Source organism: Rana temporaria, chromosome 7, assembly GCF_905171775.1.
Source record: "Rana temporaria chromosome 7, aRanTem1.1, whole genome shotgun sequence".
Lineage (NCBI taxonomy): Eukaryota > Metazoa > Chordata > Amphibia > Anura > Ranidae > Rana > Rana temporaria.
In genome coordinates, this window is record NC_053495.1 from 161,153,409 (window position 1) to 161,169,041 (window position 15,633).

Consider the following 15,633-nt stretch of genomic DNA (forward strand, 5'->3'; position numbering starts at 1 on the left):
GGCTTCTTTTGGCATCTCGTGACGCGATGTATGCGTCAGTCGGATGCCTGTCCATCAATTAGGAACGCCCATCCCCACCATCGTACCCAGAAGTGGCGGTGAGAACGCATATAGCAAACGGTACTTACGGACGTTTTTTTTTTACAAAACCAGCCGATTCTAATTGTCATTAATGTGGGAAATGCAATGTTAAAAGTTTATTTTTAGGAGAACCACCCCTTTAAGTGCACAAACGCTTCTTAAAGGCCCCCAACGATAGCCGGCAGAATAACAACATATAGGTCTGCCCCTCCTGTTAAACCATCCAGCAAGTCCCCTTTGTTCCCTTCTCCTATTTCCATAATTTCTATCCAGTGTCTACCCAGTCGATTTTTTTATACATGATTTGAAAATGTATTTACAATAAAAGTAATTTTTTTACATCCAGTTGGTTTGGAAACGTAAGAGTGTGATGTAAATCGCATCTTTTAAATATTTTTTGAAATATACAAGGGCTGTACTGAAAGTAATGTAGAATTGAGCATAACGTTTTTATTGGCTTACATAGGTTGTTCAAATTCCACGTGTTGGTAGAGTAACTCTTCTTCTATACTCTAATTCATTTTCATTGCAGGCAAATAATGGATTCTCATCAGAAGCAACATGCTGTCATTGAGTTCTTGATGAAGGAAGGGTATAGGCTTTCCAACATTCACAGAAGGCTACAGAATGTTCACGGAGATAACACAATTGATGAGAGTCACCAATGATAAGACATTGTTCTTGTCAATGTTGTCATCTCTGTAAACATTCTATGGACTTTTGGGAATATCAGACAGCCTGCACCCCTCCTTCGTCATGAACTCAATAGCGGCATGTTGCTTCTGCTTATAATCTATTTTTTACTTGCAATGAAAAAGAAAAAGAGTTAGGCCGTGTTAATAATGTGCAACCGCAGTTCCCAGCAGGGGGGTCCGGTTTGTTCCTGTTCACTGGTTCAGGTGCAAATCAGGTCTGTATTTTTGCCTGAATTCGCACCTGAACCGGACCCAAAGACACACAGGACCCTTTTGGAATGTGCACCTCAGCCACCCTGAACCTGTGTGAACTGAATCCATTGAGAGTCAGGCACCGTACACACGATAGAATCCATCCGCTGAAAAATCCCAGCAAATGGGTTTCAGCGGATAGATCCTATGGTGTGTACACTCCAGCGGATCTGTTTCCGCGGATATTTATCCCCTGGGATGGATTCCAGCAGATCGAATATTCGCTGACATGCAGAACAAATCCATCTGCTGGAATCCATCCCAACGGATGGATCCGCTGGTCTGTATAGACTCACCGGATCCATCCGTCCGAAGGGATCCCCCGCATGCGTCGTAATGATTCGACGCATGCGTGGAATTCCTTATATGACAGTGTCGCGCACGTCGCCGCGTCATAATCGCGGCGACGTCGCGACACGTCATCGCCAGAGGATTTCGGCGCGGATTTCAATGCGATGGTGAGTACACTCCATCGCATTAAAATCTGCTGAAATCCTCGAGAGGATTTATCCGTGAAAACGGTCCGCTGGACCGTATCCGCGGATAAATCCTCCCGTGTGTATGGGGCCTCACACTCGCCTGTCAGGCCAATTCACAGATATGTGATCCGGCCTTACTCTACCAATATGTGAAATTTGAACGATCTATGTACGTTAATAAAAGAAAGTGATGCCCGCTTTTGCAGCCCTCATATATTCCCACATTTTGATGTTCTGTTTGGTTAAATAATACAGACCTTGGGCTAGATTCAAATAGGTTAGCGGATCTTTAGATCCGCGTAACCTATCTGATTTACGATCCGCCGGCGCAAGTTTTAGAGGCAAGTGCTTTATTCAGAAAGCACTTGCCTCTAAAGTTGCGCCGGCGGATCGTAAATCCCCCGGCGGAATTCAAATTCGGCGGCTAGGCGGTGTGTAACATTTAAATCAGGCGCGTCCCCACGCTGAACTAACTGTGCATGCGCCGTCCGCTAAATTTCCCAGCGTGCATTGCTCCAAATGACGTCGCTAGGACGTCATTGGTTTCGACGTGAACGTAAATTACGTCCATCCGTATTCGCGAACGACTTACGCAAACAACGTAAAAAATTCAAAATTCAACCCGAGAATGATGGCCATACTTAACATAGGATACGCCGCATATAGCAGGGGTAACTATACACCGGAAAAAGCCGAACGCAAACGACGTAAAAAAAATGCGCCGGGCGGTCGTTCATTTCTGAATCAGCGGAAATCCTCATTTGCATATTCGTTGCGTAAAAAAAAAGAAACGCCACCTAGCGGCCGGCCTGGAATTGCAGCCTAAGATCCGACGGTGTAAGTCACTTACACCTGTCGGATCTTAGGGAGATCTATGCGGAACCTGATTCTATGAATCAGGCGCATAGATACGACGGACGGAACTCAGAGATACGACGGCGTATCAGGAGATACGCCGTTGTATCTCTATCTGAATCCGGCCCCCTGTATATAAATGTTAGTCAAGTGACAATAAATACAAAAAAAAAAATAGAGGGTGAATCTTCCCAACAAAGACACATATGACAGTAAACACTTGACGGGGTCGATAACTCTTACCTACTCTCTCCAATTAAATTTTTTTTTTAAGTTTTGGATTTAGGCACACTTTAATTCACCTAATATTGATGGCATTTTGGCAACAAAACTATGAGTTGCCAGTCCAAAATGAAAGTTGTCTCATGTATGTGGGTACAGGCGTGGACAGGCCAAATTAAACAGGTACTGATTTCATCCATATACTATATACAGTGCTTTGCCCTAACAAGAACTCAGCGGCGAGGCTACATAGTCTATATATGTGGAAGGATCTTACATTAGTATGTGAGAAAGAGGGAAGGGTTGGGCTGTTATTCAGAGGGTGAGTCACAACAGAGGATCTTTGTGTCTGCAATGAGTCAGGTTACAAAATACTCATAAAACACACCTGAGAGAGCTTTGCACAGACAGACAGCAAGCACAGCGAGGGAGCTCCAGGTACCCAACAAACCATCCACAACACAGGCCATCTCTTCCAATAATGACACGGTTATGTAGGACGTGGTGTCCGGTGCTGCTTCCCTGGCTATGTGCACTTTCAGTCATTTCAGGATCAGCCATAGATGGTAAGATTTGTGATTTCTATTTCAGGGTTCTACTTAATTTTATTAAATTCTTGTGAGTTAACATTATTATTACCTATTTCGTAATGTTTAATGCAAACAATGTTTATATTAGTTAGAAGGAACCAGTGACACCAGTTGCTGTATCCAAAATCTCAAATGTATTCCTATTATTTCTTATTTTTTGCATTTTCTTCAATGCATTTAAGCCAAAAATAGAAACATTTGTTTTTTATACTGGTTTATGCTTACTGTCTGTTTTTTTGTTTGCTAGAGATCGTTGTATTTTATTAAATTAAACTAAACTACAAGAAAAACATTTACCATGAAAGGAACATAGAAATTGCCAATAACTGACTACTCCTTCTGAAAATGGCAGTTGTCCGTCTGTCATGTTGACTTTCTTGCTTTGATACTTTGTGGCACTGATCCAGATTAAGGGTACAGATATGGAATTCTGATTTTGATCTGACTTTCCTCATCTGTGTACATGTTCCAGATAAGAGCTGAATCCATGAGGTCAACATAAAATCCAACTGGCAATTTTAGAAGGAGATCAGTAATGACACTGTTCTTCTAAGGACAAAGTGTGAGTTAGGAGGTGTATTTCCAACTGACAACTTTTGCATTGATGTCGTATGGAACGTTGTTGACGTTTTGTTAAATAAGTTGTTGTAGATATTTACGATGTATATAAAAAAGGTTGCCAAATTTATTCTTATGGCTGGATTCACACCTACGCATTTTTAGTGCTTTTTGCATTTTGCAGATTTGCATTGCAGAACGTGTTCCATAGGAAACCACGTTAAATGGACTGTAGTGCCAATCTGCAAAATGCACTAAAACTGCATATGTGTGAATCCAGCCTATGAGATGATTATATCTAGGAAGATCTGTAGCTTCTAATGAAAATAAGGTGTGATAACTCTCCATTCTTGATGCAATTGGCAAAGACCCATATTGGCCTCATCCACGACTCCTACTGAAGTTGCAGATCAAGCCTGGTATGCCAAGTCTGGAATCTGCTAGAAGGCATGGCGTGCCCAAAAGTGTTTTGGGGCTGGTATGAACGTATGTAGTCTGCTCAGCCTGGTAGAGCCTGTTTTAGGCCTGGTTCACACCTATGCATTTTTTTTTAGCATGTTTTCAGTTTTGCTGAAACACACTATAGTCAATTTAACATGGTTTCCTATGGATGTAGTTCACATCTATGCATTTTATGGAAAGGGCCAGGGACTTTTTTCAGTTATTTGGTTCCATAGACTTCAATGGATAAAAAGCATGTATTGAAAAATGCAAAATGCACCTGCAACCTGCATACGTGTGAACCAGTAGTTAATAACTAAGAAAAAGCAGCAACAATTTATAAATGTCCTTAACTGAATAAGGCTGGATTCACACCTATGCATTTTTAGTGCTTTTTGCATTTTTCAGATTTGCACTACATAACGTGTTCCATAGGAAACCATGATAAATGGATGGTGGTGAAAATCTGCAAAATGCAAAAACCACTAAAAATGCATAAGTGTGAATCCAGCCTAATGGTGAAATTGTATGTGCTTTCCAATGGTGCTACCCATTGTATATGTGTTGCTACTTCTTTATAACATATGTAAGCTATTTTGTACTCCATTATCAAACCTGTCCCTTTACTTGCGGTAATCACCAGTACAGGGCATTTAGGTTGTAATTTCTTTGCATCATGTGACATTCCTCTTGTCTATGGGCAAAACCCTGGTCATGTGATTTTGGAGGAAGGCCGGGAGTCCAAAGACGCAAGACCTAGCATAGCAGGCAAGGTCAATGGTGTCCAGTGGTGGGCTGGAGCATGGAGCAACAGGGGGGTAGTGTGGGGTGACGGGCTGAAGCGATGGGCTGGTTTGTGGTCAGGTTTGTCTGCTGCCTCCTCCGACCGATGGAGCACCAGCTTCCACTGGACCAGCCAATTGCATTAGGGTGTGGACCCCAAAGCTCAAACACACATGTCTTTCTCTGCAGCTTTAGCTGCATCGGACAGTGAATAAATGGGAATTGCTGAGGGGCTTCCTGTTTATTCACAAACTGAAGTTTGTAAATACAGTTTACTATACTTCAGTTATAAATAAACACAGTGAGTGAGTGTGTTCATTTAGAAAAGGAAGGGGCTGGTAAATTACATATGTACTAGCCCCTTCTCTCTATCCTGAAACATCCCCCTGCAGCAGACGGGAGGAGAGGAGGGAAGCCAGCAGCACTGCAGGGCAAACACAGGGAGGAGGGATCCCTTGCAGTAGGGGAATTGGCGCCACATATGGGGATTAGGGTGTGCCCAGAAACACCCCCCATAGGTACAAAAATATTAGCAAGAATTTCGTACAATATAGAAATACGTTTACTGATATTATAGAGGGTCCAGTGAAAGAGATTACTGATAAGATGATGGGAAATCTATTAAATAGCACTGAGAAATTTTGTGTCACCACAGAGTCTTTTAAAAGAATTAATATTAATTTTCAGTTACTCTATCCAAGATAGCAAGGATAACTAGCCACAAATTTGTGGCAGTGTTGAATTGTAAGTCTGTTAACTTGTTGCACATTTTCACTGGCAAGTTGTACACTCGCAGAGAACTTGAAGCACAAGTTTTAGTTGACACTTTGCCAATTTGTAACAAATTTGCATCACAAGTCTCTTGCAAGAGCAAAGTTGCAGTGGTGAGTCTACAGCAAGAGCTCTGCAAGTCTACAGCATGAAAATTCAGTCACAGTGACCCCTGTGGTGGGATGACATTTGCACAACATAAGTGAACTAGAACTTGCAGCAGACTTGCAGAATGTTTGCAAAGAAAGTTGATCTGGAGTCATGCAATGCGGACCTCCTGCAATTGTGCAACAAACTTGTGAAGCCTGACAAGTCTAGCAATAGATTAGCAAGTCGTTTTCAAACATGCAGCACAATTCCTTGCTATCTGGGATATGGTCGAATCTGAGTGCTTCATGACTACAGAATGTAGCTTTCCATGCCTTCAGAATGCAGTTATCCTAGAATGTATTACCGGTAGGCATGTTATTAGTGCTAGTGTGAACTGTGTCCATTCATCTGAAAGTGCTGTTATCACCTTAATTGTTTGATGATTCATGATCATTATTCCATTTATTACATGTTCAGGAAATGTGCACATTAAGGCACATTAATCTCGCTGTGTGCTACAGGTCATGTGAGGAGAGAACTGCTGAAGTAGCACCGATAGAGCTTAGCATTTTCACATTTATATGCAAAAGTAAGAATGAGAGCTTGAGGTGGAGAGGTTGTGAGACAGGCTTATTTAGTGAGGTGCTGTGTGATAATGTGCAAAGAGTAGCAACACAGAAATAGCTGCTAATCAGTCTTAAAGTGGAGCTAAACCCTACTATCCTTTAACCACTTCAGCCTCGGATTTGGCTGTCAAATGACCGGGCCACTTTTTGCGATTCGGCACTGCGTCGCTTTAACTGACAATTGCGCGGTCGTGCGACGTGGCTCCCAAACACAATTTATGTCCTTTTTTTTCCCACAGATAGAGCTTTCTTTTGGTGGTATTTGATCACCTCTGCGGTTTTTATTTTTTGCGCTATAAACAAAAATAGAGTGACAATTTTGCTATAATAAATATCCCCAATTTTTTTTTTTTTAAAACAAATTTTTCTCAGTTTAGGTCGATATGTATTCTTCTACATATTTTTGGTAAAACAAATCGCAATAAGCGTATATTGATTGGCTTTGCACAAAGTTATAGCGTCTACAAAATAGGGGGTAGTTTTATGGTAATTTTTTTTACTAGTTATGGTGGCGATCTGCGATTTTTATCATGACTGCGACATTATGGCGGACACATCGGACACTTTTGAAGCTATTTTTGGGACCATTCACATTTATACAGCTATCAGTGCTATAAAAATGCACTGATTACTGAATTCATGTGACTGGCAGGGAAGGGGGTTAATCAGTAGGGGTTGGGGAAGGGGTTAAGTCTGTCCTAGGCAGTGATTCTAGCTGTGTAGGGGTGGGGCTTACTGTGACACGTCACTGATCGCTGCTCCTGATGAGAGGGAGCAGACGATAATTGTTGTGTCACTAGGCAGAACAGGGAGATTCCTTGTTTTTCAAAGGCATTCCCCGTTCTGCCGTTCCGTGACGCGATCGCAGGACACTGACAGACATCGAGTCCGCGGGTCCCGCAGGCACGGTCACAGAGACCACAGCGGCACCCGCTAGGCCCATGCCATTCTGCCAACGTATAAGTGCTTGAGGCGGTCGAAAAGGAGTTAAGCCCAGTACACACGATGATAAAAATCTGATGCAAAATATCGCTTTCAAATCGATTATCCAATCACAACATTTATCCAAAGGGACAAGCACAAAAAAGATTCTCGTATGATATCAGAACTAACGATTTTTGCTTAATCAGTATAATATTCATCCAAGTGATCAAGACATACATTACAATACAATACATCAATTCGGAAGTTGTATTCTGTCATTTGAAAATTTTCGTAAATTCTTCATTTTTGATATGAGAATAGCTTGCAAAAAAAAAAATATTTTGTGTACGAGGCATTACAGCCAAGGAAACTTCCATCTTAATCTGCAGTTGTCATAGTGCTGCACATGTGATCAGTGACGACACCGGCTATTCGATGGTTTGATAGTTCAGTTAAGAGCACAGCCAACTGTGACAGTTTTTATTCAGGGCATGCTTTGAATGTTAGGTTATAACTAAGCAAAGTTAATTTTTGAAACGCGTCAACCCTTGCTGTCATCGTTTTGTATCTTTGGGTTATGACTTAGTTCACGTTTTGGATTTAATGGAATAAAATAAATATTTTTATCCTCTAAAATATAAATACCTTTCCTTTATTCACATTTTGAATGTAACTCTTTTGGGAAACAGTGAAACTGATGGGTTAAAGCAGAACTTTACCCAGCTTTGTTCCTGTTTCTTCTTGATGGAGGCTGCCATTTTGCTGAAGCCCAGAGACCCTGAGCAGCAGTATATCATAAAGCAGAACCAAACTCATTGATTTCACAGTTTAAAAAAAACAGTTACATTCATGGAATGCCAGGATTGCTAACGGTCACATTTGCTTGTGTCCTTAACCAAACTGTGAAACCACCAAATGACTGGTATCATAACTGATCACACATGCACCACTATGGTATTTTCAGATCAAGCCGAAGCAGCTTCCTTGGCTGTACAGGCTAGATTTAATTTTGCTTTAAGGCTGTAAGCAGATTGGCCTCATTGGTTGCCATGGATCATTGTTCAAAATTTCCATGAACCAAAAGGTACTTATAGACATAAAATGGAACACGTCCGAGTGTTCCTCAAAGGCCATTACAAGGCTAAAATAAAACATGTATTCAAGCAAATGTAGAAATGCTTTAAAGAAAAGATTGTTAAACATACTATGCTACCATGACTAAGTGATGTCTAATATCTATGGCTAACTTATTTCAGTATTCACATGGATGTTGCTCATCACAGACAAGGGTCAGCTTCACCCCATACACTTTCAATGATCAGATCTTATACTTATATTACAATTACATTACCAGGGTTTTAATTTAGAGAGAGTTGTTTAGATGTTATTGTGGTTAGCATGCAAAAAAACTGGCAACCCAAGACATTTCTAATGGCCTGTGTTGATGGGCACGTGCAGCTTGCTTTCAGGTGGAATCATCTTGTATTTGACATCAGTTTGAGAAACTTCTGAGATCATTTACAGTTCAATGGCAGGTGCAACTGACCTGTGAACCTCCTATTGACCTTACTGCATTCTCTTTGATTTTTATGGGGAGAGAAGCAGTTCTGACATGAGCAAGAACCCATTCACACAAGCTCTAACCTCAAGGCAGGGACTTGCAGGCACAGATCCAATGTCTGATCCTCCAACATGGCCCACTCCTACAGCTGCAAAACATTCTGTTCCCAATTGGCCCTCTCTTGAGCTTAGTCGATGATCTCTTGTGAAGTCATACATTTCAGTCAAGTACAATCAGACAGATAGATGATCAGTAGGTTCTTTACCTACTGGAGTGGGTTATATTGAGGAGTCTGCACTGCACACTAATCTTTTTATGCTCAGCCATGTGCATTCAGTTTTCCATTGGAGTATGAAAACATCTTCTAGAGCACCCATCCTTACCATGCTGGATAAAAAGGTAGTAGGATTCACCTTGATATAACTCATATCCATCTTTTGATAATCATTTATTGGCCTGGATTCACAAAGCACTTGCGCCGACGTATCTCGAGATACGCCACGTAAGTGCACATATGCGCCGTCGTATCTATGCGTCGGACTCAGAAACTAAGATACGCCTGAAAATAGGCTTCATCCAACCGACGTAACTTGCCTACGCCGGCGTAGAGTGGGCGCATATTTACGCTGGACGTATTTGGCGCTCCCATAGATTTTTTATTCACATATGCAAATGAGGGAGATACGCCGATTCACGATCGTACTTGCGCCCGACGCAGGCTACGACTGGTGCGCGTAAGTTGTACGTACGGCGTAAAGTTATACCCCATAAAGGAGGTGTAACTCAGCAGCATCCATGCAAAGGGCTGCACCAGGGAACACAAGCCGGCGTATTTTACGTAGTTTACGTTGTACGTGAATAGGGCTGGGCGTAGGTTACGTTCACGCCGTAGGCAGTGATTCGGCATATCTTAGGGAGTAGTTCCGACGTGATTCTGAGCATGCGCACTGGGATGCGTCCACGGGACGGCACATGCGCCGTTCATTATACGTATCTGTCTGAGACTCAGCCCATCATTTGCATGGGGTCACGCCTCATTTGCATGGCTCCCGCCCACTTCCACATACGCCGGCTTACGCCTAGAAAACCCAGCGCAGATTTGGCAGCATTGGTTTTGTGAATCCAGTGCTAGCCTCTATGCGCTGCGTCGGCGTAGCGTAAAGAAGATACGCTATGGCGCCGCTGTTTGTGAATCCGGGCCATTGTGTTTACGCATAGGTTACAACAATGCTTGCCAATGCATAATGTGTATATTTCCAATGGCACCCAAAAGCACATGCGCTGCAGTGCAGTACATAACATACAGTACTAATACACCACATAAGTTGTGGTGCTCCGCTTTGCTCTGCTTTTTGGGAATTCTGGTGCATTGGCAGCCCATTTTTTTTAATGGGCTGCCTTAACGCAATGCATGCTAGTGCAGCAATGGAAACCTGACATGAGTCCTAATGCCATGTACACACGAGCGGCTTTCCCTTCGAAAAAAAAAAACAATGGTTTTCCTGACGGAATTTCTCTCAAGCCTGCCTTGCATACACACGGTCACACAAAAGTCCGGTGAACTTTTGACTGCCAAGAACGCGGTGATATAAAAGACTACGACGAGCCAACAAAATGAAGTTCTATGCTTCTGAGCATGCATCGAATTGTTTCCAAGCATGCATGTTTTTTTCCCGTTGGAAAAGCATACAAACGGTTTTCCCGCTAGGATTTTTTCATGATGGGAAAAAAGATATCCTGCTCTGTTTTTTTTCCCCCCGGTCCGATGGAGCATACACATGGTCGGGAATCCCGACAAAAAGCTCTCATCGCAGTTTTTCAGATGGGAAAACCGTTCGTGTGTATGGGGCATCAGCTCTTCTCTATGCTATCTAAAAAGGAAAAAGAAGTTGTGAGGCCCCTTTGTCTTCTGCTACTATTATTCTGACACACAAAATTACTACTCCTAACGTATATGAATTCAGAAGGAGAATTTAATCACTTGTGTCTACAAGGGTGGGACTGGCTATTATTACATATATTGTGAGAAGAACTGCTCTTATTGGATCACGTTTAATGGGACTGGAATGCTATCATGTTTCAGCTTGAGTCTTACCTCTGCTCAATTACCTCAGAGTCTGATTTGCAAATGGTTGCTTGTAAGGAAGATTAAACTTGCTTAAAGGAACTCTGCAGTGAGATCATTTAGCCCTGATTCATAAAGCTACGTTAGTTCTTAGGAAAAATTAAACAGTGATAAGGCATGCTAAAGTGACATAAAATACCATAGGTTGAGAGGCCATTTTAGCATGCCCTAAGGAAGCACTAAGTAGCATTTCTTAGTTGATATTGTAGCCAGGCTATGGACTACAATAATCTGAAGATTGAGCTGTTGCCTTATTATATCTTTCTTTTCTTTCTGTGATAAGGAAGACATGTGGCACCATTCTCTCTCCAGTCAACAGGGGTAGAACTAAAGCTAAGAGAACTCATAAGCCTGTATGTAGTACGCTAGAAACTTTGGGAGGTGTAGTCCAAAGCAACAGCCATTTTATATAGCGACTAAGCTTCATACATATCCTGGGGGACAGGTCCACAGGTCAGCACTTCCAAGCAGGTCAAGCGGTGTGCTTGGGCCTAACCAGCTTCGGGGGTACGAGACTGACAGAAACTCTGTTAAGTACACAGCTTCTCGTGCAGTGTTGCCTAAATATCATTGGTGTGCAAACTGCCTGCTAAAAATCACGGGATCAATGCAAACTCCTAGTAGGGCTGAGGGGGGCCCCCTTCCATCACCAAGGCAGAACGCTGAGTCCAGGATTCAGTGAGAGGGCTGTGAGCCCATGTTTCTTGTTGTATTCTAGGCTTGCTGAAAGCAGGATATCCACATAGCAGAGACCGATCAGTCTCCCAGCTATTGACATCACCCTACACCTGCCTCAAATTGTCTGTGCTGCAGGAAATGCTACACTACCACTGTTACTAACTACAGTGTTGGAGGACTGTACTAAAAACAACCAGTGTTTTTTGCCTAGTCTGGCTACTGATAAATTCTCAAAGTAGACCCTTCCCAAGTGCGCCAGCGTTTAAAGGGCCCCAATGGTAGCTGGCCAACGATCCATACTTGGGACTGTCCCTCCTGTTACTATTAATACTCCTCTTTAGTTTCCACCTACCGTAGCATTTACTCATTTGATGGTTTACTACCCTCCAGTCAGCTCAGGCCTGTCATAGCCATCATTAGTGCACGCTGGCAGCATAGTCCCATCTTTTAGTAGTTCCAACATGTCCGCTCTTTAAAAATCAATATTGGTTGGTGGTTAATGTTACTACTATGTTCAATCAATGTGGTATCTAACTGCTCATCTATTGCTCACATTCAGAACAGAACGCTGTCTTTTTTACTCTTTGACTTGGTACCTGTCTTTCTAGTAGAACTTTTTCGCTGGGTGATAAATACCCAAACAGGGGGTCGGAGCAGTTGAGACATTTGAGGAGTCTAGTGCAAAGAAAAAATGGACCCTTATTCTATTCAGCAGTTCCTATGGAGGTATCACTACAATATTGTAATTAGGTACATTGATGACCTCTCTCTATCTGAAATCTCCATCTCTGTCTGTAATGCTGATTAAAGTGATTCAGAGCATCTTAAGCACCTCCAGGGAACAAATATGGAGATCAGTGAGTTGACTTCACCTTGACTTTCTGACCTGAATGTTTTTTTTGGGGTCAGTAACTAAAAAATATTGAAACTTATTAATTAATCTTATTAATATTAAGACAGAAAGATAGCATTTGCAGAAGGAGGTCAGCAATGTAAGCTCTGTATCACAAGTGTTTATCGTGTATGCCCTGGTAGTGGTTATATAACACAGAGTTACATTTATTACAAGTACCCCCTGTCTGTGCCTAAATGTGTTTCCAAGCAATTCTATATATCGTATTATATATAGTTAATTATTTGCTTATGCTGAAAACTATTTGCATGCATTACTCATAAGAAGCAAAAGCACTTCTGATGCCATTAGAAGTACCCTTAGTGTCAATGTACTATTGGTTGGGAATCAATATTCTGTTCTGCTGACAGGTAAATTATGATGGCTGTGGATGACTGCAGATAGAAAAGACTGAAACTGTTTGAATATTCATAAACCATACATTTGTCTTTCTTCTTTTCCAGTCCATATTTCAGTCTGCAACTGTAATGGGCGATCACAGCGCTGTGTGTTCGATGCAGATCTGCAGGCCCAAACTGGTTCTGGGTTCCGCTGTTTAGACTGTAATGGAGGAACAGATGGACCCAACTGTGAGCGATGCAAAGAAGGGTATTATCCACAGCCTGGGGGAACCTGTGCACCCTGCCAATGCCATATTACAGGTATGTATCCATTATACCTATGAATGTTATTGTCTATGGATGGAAAGGTTGGGGGTGCTGGGGTGACCAGAAAACCCTAGTGTTTGACTTCGATTATAGAAAACTATAGCATTTGGCTGTTAAATATCCCAATCTTCTAGGATGCTTATCACCACCGCAGAGATGCTTGGTTTTGGATGTTACTTGTGCCTGGAATGGTGACCCAGAAGGTAGCACATGATGACTTTCTAGGGTAGGGGAGAAGGAAGACCATCTGCCACTTCTTGCTTTACCCTCCCCCTCTTTTTTTTTTTTATCATGGTTGTAAGTTCACTTCGCTGCCCCTTTAAGAACATTAGCTATATGAAACTAATTATAAACGGTTGTACCACACTTCGTAATTCACATGTTAATGAACCACTGGAGAAAAAGACAACTCACAGTAAGAGCTATGAAAATGTGGAACAGACTCCCTCCAGAGGTGGTTCTGGCCAGCTCAGTAGATTGCTTTAAGAAAGGCCTGGATTCTTTCCTAAATGTACAGAATATAACTGAGTACTAAGATTTGTAGGTAAAGTTGATCCAGGGTAAATCCGATTGCCTCTCGGGGGATCAGGAAGGAATTTTTTTCCCCTGCTGTAGCAAATTGGATCATGCTCTGCTGGGGTTTTTTGCCTTCCTCTGGATCAACTGTGGGTATGGAGTTGGGTGTATAGGATTTTACTGTGTTTTTTATTTTGTTTTTTTATTTTTTGTGGTTGAACTGGATGGACTTGTGTCTTTTTTCAACCTGACTAACTATGTAACTATGTAACTATGTAACTATGTAACTATGTAACTAGGTACCCAATCACAAAACAATTGTCATCAATTTTGTTCTACGTTTCTAAAGACGTATAAATACACATATCATTTAGGATGGAATGTTAGTAATCGTTTTTAACAAAATCCATCCTGTTCCCTTATCTTCTGAACCATAATTAAAATAAGGTTCATGTCTTCCTTAATATTACCAAAGTGATAGTATCAGTAGTCTGGTATATCATTATGTCCAATTTTACTAGATTAGGTCTACAAAATAATTCTGCACAAGGCCCTGTTGTATGTTTATAGCAAGCACTGTATGTTTTATTAGTTTATAGACACCTGGTTTTATAGTTTATGTCAAGGCAAAAAACAAACAACTTATGGAGGATTTCCCTTCACCCCTTGTTCTGAGTACACCTATAACTTTTTGGATTTCCCATATCTTTCAGTCTCAATGACAATGGTCACCAGGACAGATAGAAAGGGTACCTAGCAGAACACACACATCAATAAAACCTTGATGAAGATTCAAATTCTTCCTTCCCTGTCCAAAACTATATATTTTTTTGGCTATGCATAAAAATGTGCATATGGCTTTTGGAACACTGGAGAGCTATGATACCAAATTTATGCCATTAGGCTGCCGTTTTTAAGCACAAGGTATCGAATATATGAATAGGTTCATTGCAAGTGGTGTTGTGCATACAATTTAATCCATGAAGAGTGACATCTGACTAGTAGCTGGGGTTATTAACATATTTTTTCTTATAGTGTAATAAATATGCCTCAATAATTTTCAAAGATATAACTTGGGCTGACATTTGGATCCTAGTGGTGAGCTTTTTTAAACCAGCCATATACTGTATGTTGCAGTCTGACTGTGTAATCGCCATACACTCTCCTTTAGATTTACCAACATTGTAGTTGGAAGCCCTATCTAAACAATTTGTTTTGTTTACATTCAATCAAGCATACCTTCTTAGGCCCGGATTCACAAAGCACTTGCGCCGATGTATCTCGAGATACGCCGCGTAAGTGCAAATATGCGCCGTCGTATCTGTGCGCCGTGCCCACAAAACTAGATACGCCTGAAGATAGGCCGACGTAACTTGCCTACGCCGGGGTAGAGTGGGCGCATATTTACGCTGGACGTATTTGGCGCACCCATTGATTTTCTATTCACATATGCAAATGAGGGAGATACGCCGATTCACGAACGTACGTCCGTCTGACGCAGTGCGCGTAAAGTCATACGTCCGGCGTAAAGTTATGCCCCATAAAGGAGGTGTAACTCAGCAGCATCCATGCAAAGGTCTGCACTAGGGAACTCAAGCCGTCGTATTTTACGTTGTTTACGTTGGACGTGAATATGGCTGGGCGTAGGATACGTTCATGCCATAGGCAGTGATCCGTCGTATCTTAGGGAGTAGATCCGACGTGATTCTGAGCATGCGCACTGGGATGTGTCCACGGGACGGCGCATGCGCCGTTCATTATACGTATCTGTCTAAGCCTCAGCCCATCATTTGCATGGGGTCACGCCTCATTTGCATGGCTTGTTT

The 15,633-nt window shown here is 41.9% G+C and overlaps 1 protein-coding gene across 1 annotated transcript in view; it reads left to right on the plus strand.

The window, feature by feature from the left end:
- The first annotated feature begins 2,918 nt into the window (after positions 1 to 2,918).
- The window catches only part of LAMC2 (laminin subunit gamma 2), a 76,582-nt gene continuing 63,867 nt past the window's right edge, over positions 2,919 to 15,633 (plus strand). The window contains exons 1-2 of the mRNA XM_040360321.1: positions 2,919 to 3,150; positions 13,088 to 13,285. Coding sequence (XP_040216255.1) covers positions 3,066 to 3,150; positions 13,088 to 13,285 — 283 coding nt within the window. The 5' untranslated portion in view covers positions 2,919 to 3,065. The remainder of the gene's footprint in view (positions 3,151 to 13,087; positions 13,286 to 15,633) is intronic.